This window comes from Pseudorca crassidens, chromosome 19, assembly GCF_039906515.1.
Source record: "Pseudorca crassidens isolate mPseCra1 chromosome 19, mPseCra1.hap1, whole genome shotgun sequence".
NCBI classification, from domain to species: Eukaryota; Metazoa; Chordata; class Mammalia; order Artiodactyla; family Delphinidae; genus Pseudorca; species Pseudorca crassidens.
In genome coordinates this window covers 52,436,265-52,461,199 of record NC_090314.1, presented here as the reverse complement: position 1 = coordinate 52,461,199, position 24,935 = coordinate 52,436,265, and the positions used below count along the sequence as shown (strand labels likewise).

The window sequence follows — 24,935 nt, the reverse complement described above, 5'->3', positions numbered from 1 at the left end:
CGCCCCAAGGAAGCACCTGCCAGTCTCTTTAAAAGGTGTTTATTGATCATATACAAAATAAAGAAAACCTTATATATCACAAACATACACTATGTACAGCAATAAATACCCGGGGCCCGGCCCAGTGCCGCCCCTCCTGGACAATAATTTAGCAATAAATACTGCACAGGGTAGGGAGGGCGCGAGGCCGACGCCACCCAGGTCAGCCAGAGTGCTCCAGTGGGGCCCCTCCCCACCTGGATCTTCAACAACCCCCGCCCACCCCGGCAGATCCCAGCGTACCCACCCCACCTCCTGTCTTCAGCCCTAGGCAGGGCAGGCAGGGTCTGATCAACTCTGCTCCGCCCACTTCTCAGCGCCAGGAGAGCAGCAGAGCTGGACACACTGGACAGCCCTTGTCCTGCTGCCCTAAGATGCCAGGAGAAGGCTTTCTGTACCCACTCCCGTTTGGTTAAAGGCTTCAGATTGAGGGGATGTGGGGAAGGGTGGGGCTGGGACACGAGGCTGTTAGAGGGGTCCCCCTTCGCAGGTCATCGGGGACAAGCTCTCCTACACTCTAGCTCAGACTGAAGGGACACCCACGTACCAAGGCTGCTGCTGCAGAGTGGGGTGGAAATGTGTGCGACTGGTCCAACAGGTACAGCACATGCTCAGGACACAAAGGCCAGAGCAGGACAAGCCATCAGTCTCGAGGGCACACCCCTGCCTCTTCCCATCTGCTTCAAAACCAGACAGCCAAAAGGAAGGCGAAAACCGGCCAGCAAGAATTATTCAGTGGCTTCTGGGGAAAAAAATCGTTAATGTGTTGGTTCCTTTCACCAAACCACAGCCTAAAAAAGTAACTTAAAAGATCCTAGAGCGGAAACAGTGTTGCAGGCTGTGGCTTCCCAGCTGTGGACGGAAGCTTTGGCCAACCGGCCACCCCAGAGAGGGAAGTCGCAGGGACAAGATGGGGCTCGACCACCCATCCCAAAGCAGGCTGCAGCTGATCAGAGCCGTGGGCCCAGCCACCGACCATCAAGGCTGCTGCTGCTGATCAGGGTTATGCCCAGACCTGAAGCCTGGACCAAGAGTAGAAAAGCCTCCAGGGAGGCCTGGCACCCGACAGAAACCAGCACACCACAAAGCAGCCACAACTTCTCACCTGCACAAACGCAGTGCCACCTGGAGCAGCAGCCAAGAGCCATGGGGAGGGCTCCCTGGGGCCATACTCTGGGCAGGAGCTGACCTGTTCTCAAAGGGTTCTCCTCTGAAATCTGAGTGTCCATGTTGGGATAGGGAGGATGTGGGCAAGGTGTGAAGGAAGGTGCACATTATGGTTTACTTAGCGGACAAGTTTGGGAGACTTGGCCTCGGCCAAAGCCCTCAATTCGCTGTGTCAAAAAGTTGAGGAGAGAGAACACAACACACTCACAGTAGGAAAAACGAATTAACGAGAATCAGAAAGACGCCAAACAGTCACATGTGGACACAGGATCTACTGTCAATAACCAAAGTGAAGGGGAGAAGGGGCACAGCAGCCCCAGAGAGACTGGCTTGATGGGAGCAGGATGCTCCCCCAGACCCAAGGAACAGTTGCTCCAAATCCAAAAACCTCGAAAGGAAGTATAGCTTCACTAACTCCAGAAGCGTCTGTAAACCAAACCAAGGACCTGCAATTTCTGTTCAGCACATGCTCACCCTCAAACCCTCCTCTCTCTAGGTCTACAGCATGGCAGGGGTGCACAGAGATGGAGGACCACCTCCCAGCCAGGATAAAAGTGGGAACCATACTTGGACATGGGGAGCCTGTCCCTCCCCCTGTCCAGGACAGGGCATGATCTCTCTTTAGGGATTCTTATGATGTGATTCCAACTTGCTGCTACAAGAAACATCAACTACTCTCGTCTGGACCTTAGGTGGACAAAGCCAGACTGCAGGGAGGCAAAGGAAGCCACTAAGTGATTCAGAGTCAATGGTCAAAATCTCCATTGCAGGCCAACCTGGGTACAGCCAGGAATGTCTCTGAATATCTAGGGCCAAGATCAGCCCATCAAGACAACAGAAGTTGACAGCACATCCCCCCTCCTATCCCACAGGCACACTGTAAACTCTGGGATGAAGATTCTGCTGTCCACAAGGTTAAACCCTGCCTGGCCGCATTGTTTTTCTTTTCATTAGATCACTTGTCTGTGCCTTTTCAGGGGTTCAGGACCCCCAGAGAAGCCAACCAGCAACTCCAAGGAGTAGCCAAGCCCCACACGGCCAGAGCCAGGGCAGTAGCCTCTTGGGGAGCAGGCACCACAGGCAGCCCCATCACATGCCTACGAGCAGCTGCCTGAGCCAAGTCTGGGAGACTTGGCTGCCTCACCGAGTGGCCAGGACGGGGAGGTGGGCTCAGCCCCGGGGAAGCACCTCCACAAGCCAAGCAGTGGATCCCTGGAAGACACAGACCCCAAAGGGAGTTGAAAGAAGGCCCATAGCCAAGAGCTGCCAGCATGTTCAGGGGGAGAGGGGGGACAGGACCTGGCCCTGGAGACCGTAGCCCTTGTCTGGCACTGGTGGAGACCCCCAGGCCCTCAGGCAAGGAGAAGGGGCTGCCCCAGGTGGGCCCCGAAACCACCTGGTTCTGCCTGGGAAGCACCGTCCCGCAGCATGGAAATAGTTCTGGGATGAGTGGGCCGCGGGCCCCTGGGGTTCCCCTGCTGAGGCCCACACAAAACCCACCGGAACAAACCCCAGATTGGTGGCTGGAGCCCAAACACATTGACTGGAGGCCAGAAGGAAGACAGTCGGGGGCAGCTTGGCCCTGGCCTGGCGGGCACCCACAGTGACTCCTTGTGGTCCCTGCAAGCCCCCACCCAGGGCCAGAGATGGTGGGCAAGGAAGTAGTGAGGGGGCGGGAGGGGGGCCCAGGATGACCCCCAGTTTCACCTACCCTGCCACTGGATCAGCCCAAGCCTGAGACACACATGCGAAACCAAGGGTCAGCAGAGGGGTGTGGCAGAGCCCTGCATCTGACCCCCCGGGGGCTCGGGGTGGGCGCCAAAGCAGAAGAGGCTGGGCTGGAGGCACAGACACCCAAGCTCCACTGGAGCAGGCGCAGCCTGGCACTACAGCCCAGGCCTGACAAGCCAGCAGAAGCAAAACCACAACCAAATCCAAAAAACAAACACGGGAGAACAGACACAAGAAGTGACACCCACAGGTCAAAGGTCACCAGAAGCACCAGCACGTGACGCTGCACAAGACCTCACCAGGCACAGACAATACCACGGCACCGGCAAGAGACGGAAGCAGGAAGGGCAAAGGAGTAAGTCACTTTCGGTACAATTGCAAAAGAGATAGCAAAGAGGACGTCAGGACGCGCCTTCTGGTCGCTCACGGCTTGGCTTTTTTTTTGTCTTTTTTTTAACTAAGTTTTATAAATAACGTCTGATAACTCTGTGTATATAAAAACTAAACTTCAACAGCCACAAAGACTTGTCTGTAAGTTTACAAGAAAGGATTTTTTTTTCTTTTTTTAAAGTAGCAAAGTTTCTATTATACTTTCTTCCCTTTTCTGTTTATACGGTCAAATGTTCTCGCTTTTTTTTTTTTAAAAAGACAGTTTTATAAATACTCTGCAGCTTTTTTTTTCTTTAGCTTTTAAACATATAATTTAATAACTTCGTAAAAGGAACTTCTCTCTTTTAAATAAAGGGCTATGTAACCACACAAATAGGTCATGTAAACAGTGACACGGGACCCATCGCAGGACACTGGACACACCCTTCACGTACGCTCACAACCAGTGATTTGGTCTTGTTCAGTGCAACACGTCAGGTGTGAGTGCCAAGGCCCCCGGCCCACAGCCACACGACACCCCATCCCCCCCAGCGCCAGACCAGTGGCCCGCCTGTCCAGGGCCCTCAGGGACAGCCTACTCTGCAGAGCAGTGCCTACCTATGCCTGCAGGCCGAGCTGAGAGTGAACTGCCCGGCCTCCCGGCCTCCCGCTAGCCTGGCGGCTGTCAGAGCCTGTGGGCCATTCTGCAAGGAGAACAGCCTCTCTCCTGCCCTGCAGCCCTCCCTGCTCAGGGACACATGTGCCCCAGAGCACCCGGTCAATCTTTCTCTCTGTTCACTCCCACAGGCCGACTCTGGACTCCAAGCCCACCTGCTCGTGGGACAAAGGGGGCGGGGGCGACCCCACGTCACCACCAAACTGACCAATCCCAACGTACAAAACACACGATGACAACGACGAGATCAAAGGGGCTCAGCCCGGCGCCCCTGGGGTGCAGGTTGTGCTTTGCAGGGAAGGGAGGAGGTAGGAGAGGAGGAAAAGAAGAGAAGAGGAGAAAGAGGAGGGAGGGAGAAGGGGACAGGGCTGCTGAATTTGCCATGCGCCTACTGGCCCCTTGCAGACCCGCCTGGGCAAGCGCATCCCTACGACCGGGCGTCCGTCTTGGACTTTACTATCGTGATGACGCTGGTGGCGGCCACCTTGCCAGGGACGAGGGGCCCCAAGCCAGCAGCAAGGGGACCCCGAGCTGGCGCCACAGGGCTTCGGGCCACGGTCCTGGCGAAGTTCTGCAGGGCCTCGTACTTGGAGCGCAGGGCATCGAGCTCCAGCTTCATGCTGGCGTTCTCCGAGGCCAGCTTCTCCACCTCCTGCTGCAGCTCTGCCTTCTGCTTCTCCAGCTCCTCCTTCTGGGTCACCCGCTTCACGCGGCAGCTGGCGGCATAGCCGCGGTTCTTGAGCGTGCGCCGGCGCTGCTTCAGCTGGATGATCTCCTCCTTGGACAGGCCCCGCAGGTGCTGGTTCAGCTCCCGCACTGACATGGTCACCAGCTCCTCATCTGTCAGGCTGGTGCCATTCTCTCCCGGCTCCCGCTTCACCTGGGGAGGGCATAGCGCACGAGGTCACAGGCCAAGTGGGGGCAGTCTGCCCCTGTGCCACCCCAGCCCTGAGACACTGCCCACCCTATCTGCTCACCTTCAAGGCCTTGTTTCCTTTATTGGGGGTCGTCATAACCCGAGGGCACAGCAAGCAGGCACTCTGTGAGACAGGGAGCGTAGGTCAGGACCCTGGAGACCCTTCCCCTCCCCAGTCCACACAGAGCCCTGAGCCCCCTTACACCCTCTGCCCACTCAGGGGAAGGCACCCAGTCCCCAGCCTCACCCCTTGCCCGCCCATTCCCCTGATACCTGGCCTCAAGGACCGCCCTTCAGCCTCGCCTCTCCCAAGCTGGGCTGCTCCCTGTCCCCCTGCCCCTAGGGAACCAGGTGGGAGACCAGGAGGGTCTGATGGGGGAAGGGGAACTGAAGGGCTATTAGGGAGGCAGAGGCAAGAAAAGGGGCCAGGGGAGAGATTAGAAGGATGAGGGAGGGGCCAGCCTAGAAGGAAGCCGGGAGCTTTAAAAATAACCCCAGTGCGCCCCAGAGCACGGCTGTTCCTGGCGAGTCATGCTGACTCAGCACATCGCTCCCGCTCTCTCACCAGCCTGGCACTCCCCAAGGCCGCCAGCCAACACAGCTCCAGGGGACGGGCAGCAGCAAGCTGCTGGGGCGACGAAGGCCAGCCTGGCCAGCAGCAGGTGAGGGCCAGGGCCAGCGCCCCTGTGAGCGTGTCCTCTAGGGCTCTACCTCCCCTAAGCTGGCCTGGGGCAAAGCCCTGCTCCCATGAAGGCTCACTGGGCGTCCCCGCTGGGGACTCGGGCAGAGGAGAGGATGCAGGAGAGCGCCAATTCTCCCAGACGGCTCACTTTGAAGAGCAGCAAACGGAGCTGTCCAACCAGCTCTGACTCTGTCTTTAACACTGGTGAGAGTTCCCCAAACCTACTGGTGGCAGACACTCCAGCCGGAGAAGCCGGGCCCCAGGCCCCTTGGCCCTCTCTGTCCACCTCTGCTGCTGATGGAGTAACCATCCTGTGGCTTTGGGTTGCAGCCTTTTGTACTCTGCCCCACCCCATCCAGGGTATTTCACAAGAGTGCCCACAATCGACCCCCCAGCGGCCTGCTCAGCCCTCTCTGGCCACTGACTACTCTCTGGCTCCCTGCTCAGGGTCCGCACCCACAGGGCAAGGAACAAAAACCAGAGGCCCCCCTCCCACCCACTTGGTCATCTTTTCCGCAGCCCTGCCAAGGACATTTTTACCCACCTAGTCCTGGGATTCCTGGCTCAGGTGGACCCCCTCTGCCCACCCCCACTCCCTCCATGACCTTCCAGGTTAGATGCAGGGAGGTAAACGGAGGCCTAACAAGCACTGTGGTGCCCTCCTGGAGAAGCTACAAGCACTCAGGCAATTTGGGGCTGCGGGGTCTTCTCAGCCCTATCAGGTCACTAAAGTATGGCTGGGGAGGTGGAGGCAAACACTCACTCAGGGTAGAGACCCCTCCTCACCCAGCCCTGCATCAGGATGCGAGGCTGCAGGCAAGGGGGCCAGAGACGCCTCCCCACAGCCATGCCCCGAGGCTCCGGCCCCAATGTTCTTCCAGAGCAGAGGATGGGGCAGAGGAGCTGGAGGCCAGAAGGTCCTCAGGGCCCCACGCCTACCCCCGGAGTCAAGTCCTCAAGGCAGAGCTGGAGGAGCTCCCCCAACCTCAGGTCCAGGTACAGCGTCACTGCACTGGTCCTGCCACTGTCAGTCCAAAGGAAAAGCCCTGGCACCAGCTTTTCCCACCCGCCATCCTCCCTCCACCCCACGAATGCTGAGCACACGGTGACTTCCTGAAGAGATCACACAGAAAAGTGCCGAGCGTGGCGGCTGGGAGCTGAAAAGTGCCTCCTCGGCAGATTTCACCCTCCACAGAAGCCCTGAACTCAGCACAAGTGAAGCCAATCGCCTCCTAATCAAAGGTGTGCTTGTGCTCGGGTGGGGGAGGGGTGGGTCTCAGCAAAGCCCATGCATCCAGCCTCCTGGCCTTGTCTCCACTACCTGGGCACACACACTGATGGGACAGAGACAGCTTTTGGGCATGGGCTGGGATTGATGGCTCAGGGCACCTCTAGAAACCAGAGGGAGGGGATCCCAGAGACTGGATCAAGAACCCTCAGCCCTCCTCCCGCCTCTGCTCCCCCTGAGGCTGAGCACATTTTGTGGAGAAGGCATGGGTGGTCCCAAGAGCACTGATCCACCAAGGTACCCAGGGCCACCCACTCAAGGTGAGAGCCAGCCGGAAAGGGGAAAGAACTCCATCCCCTTCCCCTGGGCCCAAACTCCAGGGCATGGACAGTAGACAAGAGGCCAGCCCGCCCCTGTTCCTTCTCCTGTCCTGCAAACCCCAGTGGCCAAACCTCCCAAGCCAAGGCAGGTGTGGCCTTGGTCACTCTGGAGCCCCCACCTAGCACGCTACACTCCCACCCTGCCCTTTAGACCCACCTCCTCCAGAAGCCCTCTGAAAAAAGTCTAAAACTTAATTTCCACCAAAGCATAAGTAGCTGAGAAGATGTGAAAAAACATCCCTCCAGGAATCTGCATTTTCCTGGGGCATAAAATTCCAGCCAAAAGATCAGCTGAAGTGTTAAGACATCTGGCATCTATAAGCTCAGGGATGGGGGAGAGGGCAGCGGCAGGGAATGTCTGAGGACAAACTACAAGGTCAGCCTTACCTAGCCATGAACGCATGGGCAAGAATGGTCAGCTCTGGTCTAGACGAAACACTCCCCCACCCCTGAAGACCAGGAACCATTCATACACCCAGGAAAAGTGGCTCAAGCCACACCACCCTGAGGCTGTCACTCCCCAGGAGTCCCTACCACCTGGCCTGACACCCATCAGGGCCACGTTCTTTGCTAACCTGCACAATACTGCGCCCCAACCTCAAGTGGAACAACTTTGGGGTGATTGGGATTCTTCAACCCATGCCATCCACACCAGTCCACCTGCTGGGCGCCCTCAAAGTTACCACCACCCGCAGCCTCAACCCGGACCCCAAGGCCAGGCTGCGAAGAGAGCCACAGCCTGCTCACCAGACACCTCGCTCCCCTGATCAGAGTCTAAGTCCTGCTGCCTCCTCTCATTTGCAATTTCCTGGTAGAGCTGCGCCTACTCGCCCTCTGCCCTGTCCACTGTCACCCAGGACTCTAGTACAGGCACCCCTCCTTCACCCACTGCCTCGGCCTCTTCCCACCGGGAGACTTCCCAGCCTGGCCAAACAGACCAGTCATAGGGAAAGCCTACTTCCCAGCCCGCAAGCACGGCCCCCCTAAGCTCCTCCCCTCTTCTCACTCAGAACTATTTCCCAGTTTGGGGAGCTGTCCCAGAGGCGGGTCAGGGACCAGCAGCCTGAGAAGAGCCTGCCTGGGAGGGGATGAACAGGCCAGGGGCTTCACCCTCTACCCCGGGATAACCTGCACCAAGACCTCTGTATTTACTCCTCACCCACCCTACCCTAAACTCCCACATCAGCCCAAACTTAAGCAGGCGCCCCAGCCCAGGGCCTGGCCCCTTCTCACTCCCCACGGTTTCCCTCTTACCCCTGTTTCCCGGCCTCTCAGGCCCCTAGCTCTAATCCCCCCAGGCATCAGGACGAGCATCGAGTGACCTCATGCTGATGACTCAGCAAGTCTCCTTCTGGGCTCTGGCAAGCGTGTGACGGCGCGAAGCCGGAGCGGGCAGGGTCTTCCCAGCCCCCTCTCCACGTGCCGCTTCCTCCCCCTAGCCAGCCGAGGACCCCGCGCCTGGGAGGCGTTGACACAGACACCTGATGAATCAGCAGCTCAGGCTGGGGCCGCCGAGCTCTTCCACGGAGCCCTGGGCGCCCCGCTCGACCCCACCCTTTCCTCCCGCCACCCCGGCCGTCCCTCCCTCCAGGACTCCCCGGCTTCACCGAGCAAGACCAGCGCACGCCCCACCCGCCCCTGCGGGCCCGCGCGCCCACCCCAGTACCCCCGGCGGAGGGACCAGGAGCCGCTCCGGACCGGTGGGGAAATCGAGGCATGGGCCGCCAGCAGGGCACAGGGCAGACCCAAAGCCCGGAGCACCCGGACCACGCCGCCACAGGCCGCCGGAAGGAGCAGCGGCCCCGCGAGCACCCGCCCCCGGATCGGAGCACCCGCACGCCCCCCGCTCGGCCCTGGCCCCCGGCCCCGGCCCCGGCCCGGCCGCCGCCGCACTCACCCACCACACTGCGGGCCCGGCGGGCCGAGGCCGGGGCGGGGCGGGACGGGCGCTCCGAGGCCGCGCGGGGCTGGCCGCGCGGGGGCTCCGGGCCCAGAGTGGGAGCTCGCCGCCTGCGCGGGCCGGGCCGAGCGCACTAGGAAGGCCGGGCCGGACCAGGCTTGGGGCTCCGGATCCGCCGCCGCCGCCGCCGCCGCCGCCGCCGCCGCCGCTCCACAGACGTCACATGATGTTTGGTCACGTGGGCTCCATTCATGAAGCGGCGACGCGACCGGCTGGGGCTTAAAGGGGAAGGCGCGGCGGCGGCGGCGGCGGCGGCGGCGGGGGCGGGGCACGCCTGCACTGCGCCTGCGCGCCCGGGCGCCGTCGCCCGGGCAACGCAAGCCGCGCCTGGTGGGTGAGGTCTCGCGGGACTGGCCCGGGAGTGCGCTCCCGACCGGCCACGCCCCCTTCGAGGCGGGGCCTGGTGATCCTGCCCAAATGCTCTCCTGAGCCTTCTGTGTAGACGTTTCAAAGGCCACGTGTCCAGGGTGCAGGTGCGGAGGTCCCCACGCATTATGGAGAAGATTCTCATGGTGTTTCTGATGCCGTCTGTCAGACTGCATGCACTGCCTCCGTAACTGGAGCGGGTCTCATCCCTGCCAGGAACAGTGGCCTGGCACACAGGAGACCCATACGCTCCTGTAGGTGAAGGGCTTGTCCAGGATTCAAAACTTAGGTCTTCTCAAGGCCGCCTCCAAGATCCTCTGTGTAGTGGTCTGTCTTCACGCAACATCCCGAGAGCTCACATGAGTGACAAGGACTCAGGCGGTTCCTGGAACGAGTCCGGCTCAGGGTGAGTGTGGGGTAAACATCTGTTGAATTAATAGTTGATGTAGGAATTGCACCTTTCCTTTCCTGTTTCATCAACATCTGCCTGGAACTCAGGTCACTGGTCCATGTCTGCTCCTGCACTTTCTGTAAGGAGTTCTCACTGCTGTTCAAAATTCCCAGAGAAAGAGGTGACGAAAGGAAGAAGAGAAATTGAAGGGATCCAATTTCTACGTTGATTTACCTTCTCAAGTGTAAAGCCAGGAAGGGTGACCTACCCTGCCAGGCAGGTCAGTAGAAATAAGGTGAGCTGAAAGAGGGATGAGTGAGGGCTGCTGGGTCCTCAAGGGGATTCAGTGCCACTGAATGAATGATGGAGGCCAACCCAGGAGGCCCCCAGAGCCAGGGGACATCAAGGTGTCAGCAGCTCTCCCTGCCAGACTCCAGTAGCTTCCCTCTGAACCTACAGGGCCTTAATATGCCCAGGGCAAGACTTCTAAAGCCCTCAACTTTTTGTTGTTGTTGCCTCTCCCATTGCAGAGCACAGGCTCCGGATGCGCAGGCTCAGCGGCCATGGCTCACGGGCCTAGCTGCTCCGCGGCATCTGGGATTTTCCCAGACAGGGGCATGAACCCGTGTCCCCTGCATCGGCAGGCGGACTCTCAACCACTGCGCCACCAGAGAAGCCCAAGCCCTCAACTTTTATTGTACTAAATCACAAAGACTTGCCTCTGAGGCCAAGAAAGAGATCCTTTTGGACCTCTAGCATCCTCACCACCAGCTGCCGGCTCCTTCTGGCCTGCTCTGCTCAGGTCTGTGCTCACACTTGCAGGGGGTTCCCCAGGTGTCAGTCCCTGCAGAACACCAGAGACCTCATAGCTTTCTTCCCGCATCACACCCCTTCTCAGGCCCGTGTGGCTCTGCCCCACTTCCCCACATCTGGCTTTTGGTGGTTGGGACCAAGGCTCACATTCCTGCCTGCTGAAACCCAGTGTGTTTTTCACGGGGTGGCGCAAAGCCCACCGCAAAGCTCGTCTGGACTCCTGTGCCTCCTCCCAGGCTGTGACGTGTGATTCTTCACTTTAGAGCCACCTGCTGGCTTCCTCCAGACCCCAGACCCAGGGCACATGTGGGAGCAGCAGGCCCCCCTTGTCTTATTGGTCAGCACCTGACACACACAGCAGGCACTCAAACAGTGAGACTGGCCTTGACTTAAGGGAACAGTCAGGGGGAAGCTTTGGTCCTGGGCAGATGTGTGGCCTTTGGGACAATCTCTTCTGGGACATCTTTTCCCCAGAGGGAGGGTGCCAGGGTCTCCCTGCACTGCCAAGTACTTTGCCAGGGGAGGCCCACAGCCCACCTCACGCCAGCTTCTATCCACCAGCATGGTGGCCTGTGCCAGGGGTTTATGCCTTAGGAGGGCCCTGTAGGGACTCTAGGCCCCGTGAGAGCCTTGGGCAGTCGGTACATGGGGTGTGACCTAGACTCTGGAGGCCACCCTGGCAGGGTCAAGGGTATATGGTCTTGCCCCTCACTTGCTCTGTTTTTCCTGTCTCCTGTAGATTTGGAAGACTGGGTCCTTGTCCTCAGAGTGCTCCCTCTCCTACCCCACTTGCATCAGGCCTTGGTTCTAAGTAGGCCCAGGGGAAGGAAACGAACTGGAGTTGAGACCTTGCAATGTAGTTCCTGGAAAACCTCTGCCCAGGGGCTCTCCTGGTCCCCTCCCCTGCCCCTCCTGGGACCCATTGCTTCACCTGGGTGCCCTCTGCCAACACCCTACAGACACCCAGCCCCGCTCCTCTGATATACTCACCCGGGTGTGTGTGTGTGAGTGTCTTACTGTTTCTGTGCTCAGTAACTGTTGATCAAACAAATGTGAGCACTCCTGGCCCCATAAAGGGTTCTGACCTCAGCAGCTCCTTTGATCTTGTGGGCCTCCTGTGATGGTTAATTTTACATCAACCTTTGGGCCATGGGGTGACCAGATATTATTCTGTTTCTGTGAGGGTGTTTTTTGCATGAAATTAACATGTAAATCAGTAGACTTCAACATTAGACCAAATTAACATTTTAACCAATAAAGCAGATTGCCCTCCATATGTGGGTGGGCATCACTCAAGCAGTTGAAGGCCTGAATAGAACAGAAGACCAACCCTCTGCAGAGTAAGACAGAATTCTCCATCATTCTGCCTTCAGACATCACCTGCAACATCAGCTCTCCCTGCCTGATGGCCTTTGAATCGAAATATTGGCTCTCTCCAGGTCTCCAGCCTGCCTGCTAGCCTCCATAATTGTGTGAGCCAACTCCTTATAATAAATCTCTTTTGTTTCTATATTCCCTCTTCTATATATATAAGCCATCTCCTACTGGTTGTTTCTCTGGAGAACCCTAATACACTTTCCTAGGAAGCTTCTTCCTCACCCACCCTTGGCCTCACCTGGGTGAGTCGGGGAGACATCTGCCCCCACCAAACCAGGAGGCATAGAGGGTGCTGAGGCTGATGCCCCTCCCACAGCAGGGCCTGCCAAGCCCAGCTTCCAGTGCCAGCTTCCAGTCATGCCTCTAGTGACTGAGGCCCCAGAAGCCCCCTCCCCCTCTGCTCATTGGAGACTCAGCCCCACCAGCCAGACTGGCTGCGTTGGAATGCAGGGCTCTGGGCCTGTGGGCTGCTGGCTCAGCCTTCAGTGTTACATCGGACAGCAATGACCCTCTGGCACAGGTCTGGGCCTCCCTCCACAGGTGGTGACAAAGTTAGAAGTCAGGACACTGGGGCTGAAAACGAATTTATTTAACCTGAAAAGTCAGAGACAGAAATGACAGCATCTGTTGGTTGGACCAGGAATGGGAGATGATGGCCTGAGTGTATTGGGGCCTCGGGCGTTCAACCATCTGAGGAGCCCTTTTCTCAAATGTCACGCTGGCCAAGAACCATGGGCCCTTTTGCTGGATTCCAGGGACCCTCTGGCCCTTCCCACACTGAGGAAGGAGTGCAGAGTGGAGAAAGGGCAGGAGTGGGATCAAGCTCTCTCCTTGGCTGGGCCTTCATGGTTGGGGTGGGGTGGGTCGGGGGGGACCTTGACCTTTGTACTCAAGCCCAAGCCAGCTGACACTGGGTGCTGAAGCCCCCCAAGCCCTGGAGGAAGGTGGTCCTGACCTGGTTTGGGGGCAGAGGAAGGGGGAGGCTTAGGTCAGAGAATCCTTCCTTGTTCTGGACCAGGACACACTTGGGGACCATGGAGGTTCCCACTGGGAAGTGATGTGCCCCCTCCCTGGCTACAGCTCCACTGACCCAAATGGATCAGAGCCACGGGGGATGTGAGGACATCCTGTGAGGCCTGGGGCTAGACACTCCCAGCACAGAGCTCCGAGCCCAGGAGGAAAAGGCAGAGAGTGGCCTGCGGGCAGGTTGGACACCTCAGTCCTTCTTGCCTGCCGGGGCCATGCTGCGGGGCAGCAGCTTGGAGTGGCCAGAAAGGGCCAGTAAGGTGCCGGGAGGGGAGTCCAGCTTCACCTTGTCCAGGATGGTCTTCTTGATGGCAGCTGGTGAGACCTTCTCCCGGTCGGCCACGGACTGCAGCTCTCTGGGGAGACAGCGAGGAGGGCTGTGTCCAGGGCTCCGCCTCCTTCCGAGCCCAGGGGTCCAAGTGGAAGTGGCAAAAAGTGCACAGCTCCCAGCACCTGCCAGCCTAGGGTGCTGCTGTGCTGTCACTCCCACCTTAGGGCCTTTGCCCCTGCACTTCCCGCCACCAGCTACCTCTCCCCTAGATTGCCGTTCAGTGGCCTCTCACCTCATACAAGCCAGCTCAGGGTCACCGAATCTACCAGCAGCCCCCCAGACACTGAGCCCTCATGGCCCTGAGCACGGGACACATGCCTCATCTGTCTCCCCTGCAGGTTGGTGCCAGGAGAGCAGCATTACGTTCTAGCCTCACTGTCAGGCAGTGGCAGAGAAGCCTGTGGGCTTGGACTGGAGGGCAGGTAGGGTGGTGAGAAAGAGCCCTGTCCATCCTGGAGGCCTGTCCATCCCCTGCTCCTTGGATTTCTTTCAGCTCTCATGTGCTGTCGTTGTGCCAGTGCATTCTGTGCTTCTAACTCTCTCAGTCTCCCCGGCGAGGCCAAGAGGAATGTGTTATCATCAGCCCCACAGAGGTTCCCCCGGTCTGCCTCCCTGGCTTGGATGACCACCCCAGTCTGAAGGCCACAAGTGATGAAATCACGTGCGGAGCCCAGCGTGGGCCCAGAGGGCCCCTCTTCACAGGGTGATGGAGAGTGATGAGGGATGCTGCACACCGCCACCCCGGGGAACCTCAGGGCTCCCCGCACCCTACCCGCTGGTAGGCCAGAGCTTGATAAACATCTGGTGAGTGAATGACTGAGTGGGCAGACAGCAGCGGGGGCCCACCGTGTGCGGATGCAAGAGGCCTCCACGGCATTGATGAGCAGGGAGCGAAAGCCCCCGCTCTCCAGCACGTGCAAGGCGTGGATGGTGGCCCCACCGGGAGAGCAGACGTTGTCCTTGAGCTGGCCTGGGTGCTGTTCGGAGTCCAGTAGCATCTTGGCGGCCCCCTGAAGCCAGAGAGGGGGGCTGAAGGTTGTGAGGGTACTGCTTCCAGCCCCAACCAATGCAGCACCCACTGACTCTCCACCCATCCACCCCAGAGCACCAGTCTTGGTCCTGGTAAGGAGTGGCCCCCACCAGAGGGTCAGGAAGAACACTAACCAGCAAAGCCTGGGCCCCGAGGCGGACTGCCAGGCGCCTTGGAAGCCCCATCTTCACACCCCCATCAGCCAGTGCATCCAGGGCTGTGAATGCCTGCAGAGAGAAAGCACCTAAGCTGCTGTCGCAGGCCTTTCCTCCATTTCCTCTAGGCAGTGGTTAGTCCAGCAGCTCTGCCCGCAGGGGCCCAGAGCAAGGAGGAGGGTGGAAGATGGGCAGACGTGCCCTGAGATCCTGGGGACTGCCTACTGCCCCCGCTCCTCCCCAGTCCTCACATAAGCTGGGCCGCTGCCGCTGAGTCCCGTGACAGCATCAATCAGGTCCTCCTCCACCTCCGTGCAAAAGCCCACACTGCTCATGAGCTGCTCCAGGAGCCTGCCATCCTCCACCTGGGCGTGGGTGCCCGTGGCATACACAGTGGCTCCTTCCCGCACTACGACCGGCGTGTTGGTCATGCAGCGGATGACTTTGGGGGCCGGCTGGAACGCTGTCAGCTTCTGGGGGAGAAACTGGCTGTGTGTCCATCCCAGCCCCTTGCCCAGCATGCTGTGCTGGGTGCGGGTGTGAACATGCTCACCCAACTGAACGCTTCCTGAGTTCTGTGAGCTATACAAACACACCCATTCCAAAGATGGAGAACCAGGTGTGGAGCACGCCAGGGCTCCTGAGCCCTCTGCAGTGCACACTTCCACCCCATCTCCAGACCCCGCCGGACCCTGACCCGTAGTGCCCACCTTCTCGATGGAACTGATGGTAACGCCAGCTGCACAGGACACCACGATGTGCCGATCCTCAATGTCGGCGGCAATCTCATCCAGGATGAAAGGGATAATGTGTGGTTTCACCGCCAGGAAGAGCACATCACTGTGCTGCACGGTCTCCTTGTTGTGGGGCGTCAGGTTCACCCCCATCTTCTGCAGGGAGCGCCAAGGCGAGCTCAGCCTGCTGTATGTGGCTGGCTGGCCCCCTTAGTATCCCCGCAGGCCGAGAGCCCCTCGTGTAGAACAGCACAGAGGATGATGGGAACGTGGGCATGGCAGGGCTGGGGGCTCAAGGCACGGGGCTCTGACACCATCTAACTGCCCTTCCCACCCAAAAGTGGAGGAAGCATCCTGATCTGGAAGGGCGGACAAGCGAAACTGCATCCAAACCACAGTCCCAGCCCACCCCACCTAGGGCTGCAGCCCCCAAACCCCTGACCACCTCGTCAAGTGCGAGTGGTGGTGTGGATAGTGGTCTCAAGCTGGTAGCCTGCCCCCACCCTTGGACATGGAGCCCTCACTCAGCTATGGCAAACTGAAACTGTATTCAGCCCCCAGGTGGTCTCTCCTGGCCCCCATACTGTGATCCCCTGTGGTGGTCCACTTGGGGAACCCCATTCCTGACCACCAGTGGCACATGTGCCGGTCACCAAGTTCCCAAAAGCATAGGGAGGGGACCCATCTGCAGGCCAGGAGGCAGGGTCTTTTAGATACTCCAGCCCAGGGACCCTCTTCTCATTGGCGTGGGGGACTGTGGCATGGTGCCTCCCTCTGGGGCCGCTACTCCTGGCCTTCCAGGGTCAAGGCTATCACACACTGGCCTCTAGAAATACTGACTGGTCACCCTCCACCCTGCACCTACCCTGAGGGCAGAAACAGTGGCCAGATCCATGTCTGGGGAGCTGGCCATTATCTTGTGGGCAGCCAGGACACCTGTGAGAGACAGAGTTCCTCCCTCAAGGCCAGTCTTGGCGTCCCTCCACCACATCCTCAGGAAGAACAGAAATCGCACCACCCAGGGTAAGACAGCAACCCCTGCCTTACCCCAAACCTTCCAAGGCTACCGTTTCCCACAGTGCTCAAATAAGGCACGTTAATGCAGACTCCACCCTCACCTCCCAGCCTGGGGAAGAGTAACTGGCCCACCCTCTCACGCTTGGCCCCTTCCTGGCCGCAGCGCCTACCGGCTGCTGTGAAGCCCTTGGCCAGGGCAAAGGCCAGCTGGCCAGCCCCGATGAAGCCCACGCTCATGGTGTCTGGAGGCCTGCGCCCACTGCCCTCACAGCTGGCACCGTCTCCGCAGGAGCAGCTGCGGGAAGATGGGGCAGAATCCAGAACAAGAAGTTAGGCGGGCAGTGCCAGGCTTGACTACTCCACCGCCGACCGGTGACCCCCATCCCAGCGGGTCTAACTCTCCCCCGCTCCGGTGCCCCCGCCCACCGCAGCGTCCCGACCTGCTCCTGCAGGTCCCAGACGGGGCAGAGAGGGGTGAGCCAGCCTCCGGAAAGGGTCGGCAAGAGGCATGGGGTAGGGGGACGCCCCCACGCCCGAGTCCCCTCCCCACGCCCGAATCCCCTCCCCACGCCCACTCTCCCCCAGGTCCGAGCACCCCCGAGGCCGGAGTCGAGTGCGCGGACTTGCATTTCCCCCTGCCCGGCGGCACCACCGCCCGCCCGAGCCGAACCCCGACCCACAGCTTGGCTCCCAATTACCCAGTTACTCGGTGCGAGTCTCCCCCTGTCCGCAGCTGCGCGCCCGCCACGCGGCACCCAGCGCCGGGGGGCCCCCCGCCCCAGCCAATCCGCGGCGCGGCCGCCCTGGAACCGGCCAATCTGGGGGCGCGGGAGGCGCCGAGGGGCAGTTGCATCATCCGCTCACCCCCGCCCCCTCCCGCTGGGTCCAGTCGCCCCCGCACTCCCCGAACCTGCGCCTTCAGTCCCGGCCCCAGCGCACCGAAACCTTCGCCGCCCCCACCCCCATCCCCCGGGACCGCGCCTGAGGACTGAGGGCACCGGGGGAGGGGCGGCAGGAGCCGGGCCCTCAAAGAGTGGCCCTGGGCTAGGGCTCCTCTCTCGGGGCCCTGTCGTTGGACATGGACACGGACACGTCAGGCTGGCGTCCGTGATGGCGTGGCCCTCACTCGGGTTTGGAAACTGGCGACATAGCCCGGACCTTCTCAGCGTCTCAAAGCGGGGAGGCATCTGGGAGGTCTAGGTCGGTCCCCCTGAGATCTGGACCCCCTCCTTCCCACCTGGGGTTTCTGCTCTCCAAGTCTCTTCTAAGGCTCAGGCGCCCTTTGAAAACTGCATGACACTGGGGGCCACTGGCCTGTTACCACGTGAACCTCCTCAAACAGGCTCTCAGGGTGGGTGGTGGTCAACCAGTAGATAGAGGAAGATGACCCCTAGTGCCCCCAGTTTCCACGGAGCACCCATGTCTCCTGACATCTCATGTGAAGGGTCCGTGGAATTTTTTGACCCTAGGTTTTCCGAAGAAAAAAGCTCTAGTCATCTCCCCGAGGACGCGCTCAGGGCTCGTCTGAGCTGAGTCTGCATTTGGGTTTCAGGATAGTCTGGGGTCCCAGTCAGCAGCAGGGTTAAGGGCAAAGTAAGAAGCATCATCATTGACATTCCATCCCCCCACCAGGGGAGGGGGTGGGGGTGCTTTATTTTTTCGGTTCTGTATCTTAAATGACGACAAACTGTTCTGAAATGTAATTTCAGTGTTACTTGGATGATTGTGCCGCAGGGCTGTGAGTTCTCCTTGACATAATAATGACCAACATCAACACCACCAGACCACTGTAGTGAGCGTGTGTACGCGGCAGATGTCCAGGCCTCCTCGTATGTTTATTCTGGTGTTCAGTCCTCACCCTCTGAGGGAGGAGCTATAGTAAGATCCGGTCCAAAGTGGACTGTTCAGGGAGTGGCCCAGACTCAAACCCATAGACGCAAACTTGCGGGTCCCACTCCATTTTAACTGACTGTATATAATCAGAGAACAGAGTCCATCCTTTAAAAAGTATTGTTTCTCAAGTGACGACGACAAATAACTCCTTCCTCCAAAGAGCAAGAGTCCTCTGATCCGGGGAGAGAATAGCATGAAGACAATCCCCAGGGCAGCCTCCCGGAGGCCAGTCGACATCTGCCATGCTTATCTCGAGCCCTGGAACCCCTTGCCTCCTCTCTCTCCCCCTCAGGATCTTTGAAACTTAGGCTGGGTGGAGCTCTGGGGGCAGAAGTCCATAGGACAGTGAGGAAATTGGAAGTTGGTGACAGATAACTCATTTCAGAAATTTGATTAGAAAAGGAAGACTGTCTAGGTCTCCCTGTGAGCTGGGAAGGGTGTGGCCCATATGCCCCTTTGTCGCCTGGTAACACACTCCCAACCCCCGCCCTCCCTCAGCCAGCAGGGCCCTCAGGACGCCTCAGGACACAGGGGTCCCTGCCCCCTCAGGGATCTGCTGCTGAAGACGGGCCTCTCCAGGTAAAGGACCCCTGTGCGTGTGCCCTCCCCAGCGGGCGGGCGGGCCACTTCTCTCACACTGTGCATGGTGCCGGCACAGGGAGCCCTTGGACCCCGTGCCTAACAGCTGCTTGGGCTCTGCTGCCACGGGTGTAGCAGCCCCTCCGCCCACTGCTAGGCCCAGGACCCTTGGAAACCCCAGTGGTGGTGGTGAGTGCCGAGAGCTCCCCACCCCCATCCTCCCCTTGCTGTCACCCACCTGGGGAGAGGACACTACTTCCTCGGGAGCGCACTCTTACCCCCAGAGTGCCCCAGCCCTCCCGCAGCTGCCTCCTTCCTCAGCCAAGCGCAGTCTAGGCTCCTCTCTGGGAACATGCTGGTGGATGACCCAGGAGGGACAGCTGGCCACCACCCCCTCTGGCTACCACCCCCTAAGCAGAAGCTTCTCCGTGCAGATCAGCGTTGGTGTTTAGTTCCTGCTCAAGGCCAGGGGCCCGTCTATGGGCTGAGCGGCTGCTGCGCTTCGGCAGCGAGTGCGCTGCTCTGGGCAGGCCCAGTCTGGGTTCTTGAGTGGGAGAAGCTCCCTGGAGTGTGGAGGACAATGGCCCCAGCAGGCCCTCGTGGTTGGCAGCCAGGCAAATGAACACTTGAACAGAGGTGGTGGGCCTGTGAGCACCAGGGTGATGCCTGGTGCCCAGGCTCCATGCCCCAGTGGCTGCCCCAGGCTGGTCCTCCCCTGGGTCAGGGCTGCCCTAGGCCAGCCCCCCGGGGCCTATGGCAGGCACTGCAGAAGCTGCCGCATCGGGGCAGACAGCAGGGGCCCAGTGGTGGCTCCCTGCCTGGGTGGGAACCCAGCTTCTCCTTAGCATGCTGTGCTCTTGTCAGTGTTGCCGCCCCATGGGTCCCTCCAAGCCTGCACTGTCTCCAGCATGATGAGGCTGCCCTGTGTGACCACACCAGAGTCCTTGCTCAGCTTCCAAAGCTGTGGCCGCTCAGAGGCGGCAAGGCGGGGTCCTGATTCCCAGCTCCTCCTCGAGTTGGCACAGATGCCACAGCAGGGCCCTGCTTGGATAGCTGTCCTTCCAGGGCTCCAGGAACTGCCCCTTCAAGGCTAGAGGAAGCGCAGGCTCACCACGCTCCTTTTTCACACTACTTAGTTTACTCAGCCCAGATGTGGTCTCCAGACGTTTATGGACGCTTGGGGCCAACTTCTTAATCCTAGCCTCAGGGTCCCCATCTGCAAAGTGGGTCACAACAGCACCTGCTTCAAAGTCTTCTCATGTGTTACAGTGGCCAGCACGGAGGCAGGGTGTGCCAGCAAATGAAGAGAGATGGAGAGAGACAGAGAGAGACAAAGACAGAGAGATAGACGGGTAGAGAGAGGGGCTGGGAGCTGCCTGGCAGAGACTCCTTCCCCGTGACCTGTTCTGTCCCCCCTCTGCCCCTCCCTGAGATGAGCTGCTGAGCACTGCCAGAAGCCCAGTCATGACTCTACTGGCTGCCTCCCTCTGGCTTGTCCCTGGAAGTCTGGGCTCACCTGGGTCCCCTCATGGTGCCTGAGCCCTGGAGAGCAGAGGTGGGTGGGCCGCTGCCTGTCGGGCTACAAGGTAGGCACGAAGCGGATCCTCTGGGAGTAAGCCAGGTCGGCGACGTAGAGGAGCAGGTTGACATAGGTGAAGGTGGCCACCACCAGCTGGCTGTCCCAGGTGCAGCTGCCCTTCAGGCAGTCGGGGGGGCGCCCAGGCTCACCGTACTTGGGGTCGAAACAGAAGACGGGCCAGATCACTGCAGCACTGAGGTAGAGGAGCACAGCCAGGAAGGTATACACCACCACTACACGGTCGAAGGGGCAGCCCAGGCCCCCCGTGTGGCCCATCACGCTCAGGGCCACCACGGCCACTGTGGCCAGGAAGCACAGGCTGTAGACGGCCACACACCACTGGGTGGCCACGTAGCGCCCATAGCGGCTGTCGTGGACCAGCGCCCCAAATATGATGCAGGCCACAAAGGCCTGGACGATCTTGAGGAGTCCCGACACCGTGGCCATGTAGCTGGCCACCTGGCCTGGCCGGGCCCGGGTCAGGGCCACCTCCGTGGCATAGGCCAGGAAGAGAAGCCCGGCGAAGATGCTGGCTGCTAGGCGGAAGTCCCTGGCTGTGCAGCCCGCGGGCTCGGGTAGGCACTCCAGCTGGGTGAAGTACAGTGGGTAGATGACCGCAGCTGTGGCGGATAGCAGCGTGGCCAGCATGGCGAAGGCTGCTGTGAAGTTTCCCCAGGACAGGCGCAGGCAGCTGTGCAGCCGGGTGAACTCACAAGCCACCACCAGGACCGATAGCGCGAAGCAGAAGCCCCAGGCGGCCATGCAGAAGGTGCCCTGGACGCCATCGAAGCCGCCCCGGTGGGCCACCAGGCTGAAGGTGGTGCAGCCAAAGGCCAGCTGCAGCACGCGGGCCGTGCCCACAGGCGATGTCACAGCGCCCAGGTGCAGGTACCCACCCCCGGGGGGCTCCATGGTGCTGCCCATGTGGCCGGCCGAGTCTCTGCTTCACACAGTGCCTGGTGGCCCCGGAGCCTGCGGCAGCGGCAGATGCCAGCAGCCTGCAGTGGCAGTGACGCTGGTGACATTGCAGCAGAGCAGCCTCTCCACCGCCTGTGTGGGGAGGGCCGAGGCCCCCCCCAGCTCTATAAATAGGTGACCGTGATCAGAGCCCGGGAATAGCAGCTTGCGTGCCTGTGCCTGTCCCTATCCAGGAGGGACATCTGACCCTTGTGATCCATCGAGCCCCTGCCAGGACCATTAACCCCTTGGCTGCTGGCACCACCCCCACCTCCAAAGCACCTGCTTCTGTCAGTCAGTCGGTGCCACTGCCTGTGGGGGAGGGGGAGGGAGAAGAGCAGAGAGGACCAGGCAACCCAGCTCCAGCAGCTTCAAGGGGGAGGAGCACAGGGAGGAGAGGGCGGCAGTGGGGAATCTGGGAGCCCTGCAGGGCTCGGTTCAGAGCTGGGATGGTTTCAGGACCCCATTGTCATTGTCCCTTGGCCCACACTCAGCTCTGATTCCTGGGAGGTGGTGGGAAAGGGGAGTGGAGATCCTGTGCCCCCTCCCAAAGGTGCCCACCCTCATTCTTCTCACGCTCCCCAGCCTGACCTGGGGGAGTTAAGTTTTAGTTATTATTTGGGGGGATCATAATGGAGCACTTTACTTGTCCCTCCTAGACATGTAAACACCTAGGAAAAACTCAACTCTCCCAGTTTTAGTCTAAAATATTAAAAATATATGAAATGTTTTTGAAGAGGAAAAGAAATTTTTCTGACTGTAAAAGTAATACATGCTCAGACCCAATCAGCACAGAAAAAGAGAAGGAAAGATTGCCAGTAATTAATCTGCCTGTAATTAATTTGCCTGTAATTCTATCTCCTAGATTCAACCCCTATGAACATCCCGTGTATATAGTTGGCCCTCTGTATCCACAGGTTCCCTATCCACGGATTCAACCAACAGCAGATTGAAAATATTGGGGGAAAAAATTCCAGAATGTTCCAAAAACCAAAGCTTGAATTTGGCATGAGCCAGGAACTATTTACATAGCATTGACTTTCTATTAGGTATTATAAGTCATCTAGAGATAAGTTAAAGTATATGGGAGGGGAATTCCCTGGCGGTCCAGTGGTTAGGACTTGGGACTTTCACTGCCGTGTCCCTAGGTTCAATCCCTGGTCGGGTGACTAAGATCCCACAAGCCGAGCAATTTGACCAATAAATAAATAAATAAATAAATAAAAATAAAGTGTACGGGAGGATGTGCATAAGTTATACACAAATACTATGCCACTTTATACAAGGGACTTGGGCATCAGTGGATTTTGGTATCCTAGGGGGTCCTGGAACCAATCCCCTCTGACACTATATATATAGCCTTATGTGTATTTCCCCCAACTTTTCATTTAGGAAAATTTCAAATTTACAGAAGAGTTGCAAAATAGCACAATGAACACTCATATATCTTTCACCCAGATTTAAGAATTATTAATATTTTGGGACTTGCCTGGTGGTCCAGTGGTTAAGACTCCATGCTTCCACTGCAGGGGGCACAGGGTTCAATCCCTGCTCAGGGGAGTTCCACATGCCGCGGGCTGCAGCCAAAAAAAAAGAATAATTAATACTTTGCCCTGTTTGTGCTCTCTCTCCCCCCCATTAATAATTAATAATAACATTAATTAATTCTGGAGATATGACAATTCTCCCCTAGATACTTCCACGGACACCTCCTAAAAGCAAGGCCGTTTTCCTACAGAACCTGAACACAGTGACCACACTTGGGAAATTGACGAATGATCACCTAATATACAGTCCTGCAGTTTTCCCCCACCTGCCCCCAAACTACACTTTATAGCATTTTTAATTTTTGCACCAGGATCTGATTGGAATTATACATTGCATTTGGCTGTCATGTCTCTCATTTTCCTTTATTCTGGAATAGTCTCTGCTTTTTTAATATTTCATAACACTGAATTTTTTGAAGTGTCCCAGCCAGCGGCCTCTAGAGCCTGCGAGCCACAACTACTGAGCCCGTGTGCCACAGCTACTGAAGCCCGCGCACCTAGAGCCCGTGCTATGCAACAAGTGAAGCCACTGCAATGAGAGGCACACGCACTGCAATGAAGAGGAGCCCCCACTCTCCACAGCTAGAGAAAGCCCACATGCAGCAATAAAGACCCAACACAACCAAAAATAAATAAAAATGATTCTTTAAAAAATAATAATAATAAATAATTTAAAAATTATCAGCTCCTTCTCTGAAAGAGGCTGTGAGAATCTGAGAACAAATCACAACAAAATCATCTTTCCTTGCTTTGCCATTCTAGCTCTGCCAGCCCACAGGGCCCAGGGTAGCTCGGGGTCCCCACCACGGTCTGGGCGGCTGCTTCATGGCTGGACCATGGCGAGGCTTCCTGGACCCTGCCATAGGCTATGCTCCCAATTCTAGACACCAACTCCCAGCTGCTTGGCCACTGGGCTACTTGGTGACAATGTCTTCTGCTCGTGAGCTTTTGCTAACATGTTACAATTACAGAAACAGAGTGATTCTAAATTGACAGCTTCCCACAGCGTGGAAATATAAACAAAGTAAATTTGGCTGGAAATCACTTAAAGTTCATCAGTAGGGATTGGGGAGTAAACATGAGCACATCCACATGAGGGACACTTAGGATGCCCTGAAGTCGCCTCATAGAAGATCAGGTAACGTAGTGGGAGATCACAAGGGCAGCGATCTGCGTGAAGACAAAAGGACCTGTGGGCACATGTGCCTCTGAAGAGAGAGAAAGGCTGAGTAAAAGCCTGAGATGCCCCACTGTCACGTCTGAGGCGCAGGGCAGCAGGTGCTTTGGCTCTCCTTTGGGTTTTCAGTGTTTTCCAGTTTTAAAATAAATAGGTACTACTTCCTAAACCAGAAAAAAAGAATAATTAAAAAAAAAATGAAGTAGAGCTTCCCTGGTGGCTCAGTGGTTAAGAATCCGCCTGCCAATGCAGGGGACACGGGTTCGAGCTCTGGTCCGGGAAGATCCCTCATGCCGCGGAGCAACTAAGCCCGTGTGCCACAACTACTGAGCCTGCGCTCTAGAGCTGGAGAGCCACAGCTACTGAAGCCCGCGCGCCTAGAGCCCTTGCTCCGCAACAAGAGAAGCCACCGCAGTGAGAAGCCCATGCACCACAACAAAGAGTAGCCCTGTCTTGCAGCAACTAGAGAAAGCCCCCGCACAGCAACAAAGACCCAACCCAGCCAAAAATAAATAAATAAAATAAATAATTTTAAAATAAATAAATGAAAAATAAAAAAATAATAAATGAAGTATAAATAGGTTTATATTCTTGTATGAATATAAAACTTGCTTTAAAAAATAAAATAAAAAATAAAAATAAAAATTGAAAACAGGACTTCCCTGGCGGTCCAGTGGTTAAGACTCTGAGTTTCCACTGCAGGCGGCACGGGTTCAGTCCCTGGTCGGGGAACTAAAATCCTGCGTGCTGCACAGTGTGGCCAAAAAAGTAAAAAAGATTAAAAAAAAAAAAACCTTCCTTTTACAAAATTTTTA

At 58.0% G+C, this 24,935-nt stretch overlaps 4 protein-coding genes and 1 long non-coding RNA gene across 15 annotated transcripts; 2 read left to right on the top strand and 3 right to left on the bottom strand.

The window, feature by feature from the left end:
* Positions 1 to 23: 23 nt before the first annotated feature.
* On the bottom strand, positions 24 to 9,340 carry MAFG (MAF bZIP transcription factor G). Of its 7 annotated transcripts, none has more exons than XM_067715321.1 (3): positions 9,090 to 9,340; positions 4,960 to 5,022; positions 24 to 4,862 (listed from the first exon to the last, which is right to left on the bottom strand). In XM_067715321.1, exons 2-3 carry the CDS (start codon positions 4,993 to 4,995, stop codon positions 4,410 to 4,412), a joined length of 489 nt encoding a protein of 162 aa, XP_067571422.1. In that variant the 5' UTR covers positions 4,996 to 5,022; positions 9,090 to 9,340; the 3' UTR covers positions 24 to 4,409. The 7 variants fall into 7 exon arrangements, with proteins under 7 accessions (XP_067571422.1, XP_067571419.1, XP_067571418.1 ...); XM_067715318.1 differs by having other exon boundaries at positions 9,086 to 9,338; XM_067715317.1 differs by lacking the exon at positions 9,090 to 9,340 and adding an exon at positions 8,847 to 8,869.
* Positions 9,341 to 12,663: 3,323 nt separating this feature from the next.
* On the bottom strand, positions 12,664 to 17,162 carry PYCR1 (pyrroline-5-carboxylate reductase 1). 4 transcript variants are annotated; one of them, XM_067715312.1, is made up of 7 exons: positions 17,087 to 17,162; positions 16,237 to 16,307; positions 15,348 to 15,527; positions 14,889 to 15,110; positions 14,617 to 14,709; positions 14,299 to 14,462; positions 12,664 to 13,477 (listed from the first exon to the last, which is right to left on the bottom strand). In XM_067715312.1, exons 2-7 carry the CDS (start codon positions 16,282 to 16,284, stop codon positions 13,312 to 13,314), a joined length of 873 nt encoding a protein of 290 aa, XP_067571413.1. In that variant the 5' UTR covers positions 16,285 to 16,307; positions 17,087 to 17,162; the 3' UTR covers positions 12,664 to 13,311. The 4 variants fall into 4 exon arrangements, with proteins under 4 accessions (XP_067571413.1, XP_067571414.1, XP_067571411.1 ...); XM_067715313.1 differs by having other exon boundaries at positions 15,348 to 15,524; positions 17,087 to 17,127; XM_067715310.1 differs by lacking the exon at positions 17,087 to 17,162 and adding an exon at positions 16,559 to 16,683.
* MYADML2 (myeloid associated differentiation marker like 2) lies at positions 16,559 to 21,629 on the bottom strand. 2 transcript variants are annotated; one of them, XM_067715314.1, is made up of 2 exons: positions 20,377 to 21,629; positions 16,559 to 16,683 (listed from the first exon to the last, which is right to left on the bottom strand). In XM_067715314.1, the coding sequence occupies exon 1, from the start codon at positions 21,361 to 21,363 to the stop codon at positions 20,440 to 20,442; it is 924 nt and encodes a 307-aa protein (XP_067571415.1). In that variant the 5' UTR covers positions 21,364 to 21,629; the 3' UTR covers positions 16,559 to 16,683; positions 20,377 to 20,439. The 2 variants fall into 2 exon arrangements, with proteins under 2 accessions (XP_067571415.1, XP_067571416.1); XM_067715315.1 differs by lacking the exon at positions 16,559 to 16,683 and adding an exon at positions 17,992 to 20,112.
* LOC137211683 (proline-rich protein 2-like) lies at positions 16,694 to 17,380 on the top strand. Its single transcript, XM_067714234.1, has 2 exons — positions 16,694 to 16,862; positions 16,974 to 17,380. Exons 1-2 carry the CDS (start codon positions 16,694 to 16,696, stop codon positions 17,378 to 17,380), a joined length of 576 nt encoding a protein of 191 aa, XP_067570335.1.
* Positions 20,105 to 23,624, top strand: LOC137212212 (uncharacterized). The gene is made up of 2 exons (XR_010937400.1): positions 20,105 to 20,446; positions 23,363 to 23,624. It is a non-coding gene; the product is annotated as an uncharacterized lncRNA (long non-coding RNA).
* The last annotated feature ends 1,311 nt before the right edge of the window (positions 23,625 to 24,935 follow it).

Bases quoted from the DNA above. Each gene is read 5' to 3' on its own strand.
- MAFG (XM_067715316.1), bottom strand. From the start codon at position 8,502: ATGCTCGTCCTGATGCCTGGGGGGATTAGAGCTAGGGGCCTGAGAGGC. The intron at 5,023-8,442 runs GTAAGAGGGAAA...CCTGTCTCACAG, and splicing joins TGAGAGGCCGGGAAACAGGG to AGTGCCTGCTTGCTGTGCCC. The intron at 4,863-4,959 runs GTGAGCAGATAG...TGCCCTCCCCAG, and splicing joins AAGGAAACAAGGCCTTGAAG to GTGAAGCGGGAGCCGGGAGA.
- PYCR1 (XM_067715310.1), bottom strand. From the start codon at position 16,625: ATGAGCGTGGGCTTCATCGGGGCTGGCCAGCTGGCCTTTGCCCTGGCC. The intron at 15,528-16,236 runs GTAGGTGCAGGG...CGCTCCCTGCAG, and splicing joins CCACTGTTTCTGCCCTCAGG to AAGATGGGGGTGAACCTGAC. The intron at 14,463-14,616 runs GTTAGTGTTCTT...CTCTGGCTTCAG, and splicing joins TCGGGGCCCAGGCTTTGCTG to GGGGCCGCCAAGATGCTACT.
- LOC137211683 (XM_067714234.1), top strand. From the start codon at position 16,694: ATGGGGCAGAATCCAGAACAAGAAGTTAGGCGGGCAGTGCCAGGCTTG. The intron at 16,863-16,973 runs GTGAGCCAGCCT...ACTCTCCCCCAG, and splicing joins CCCAGACGGGGCAGAGAGGG to GTCCGAGCACCCCCGAGGCC.
- MYADML2 (XM_067715314.1), bottom strand. From the start codon at position 21,363: ATGGGCAGCACCATGGAGCCCCCCGGGGGTGGGTACCTGCACCTGGGC.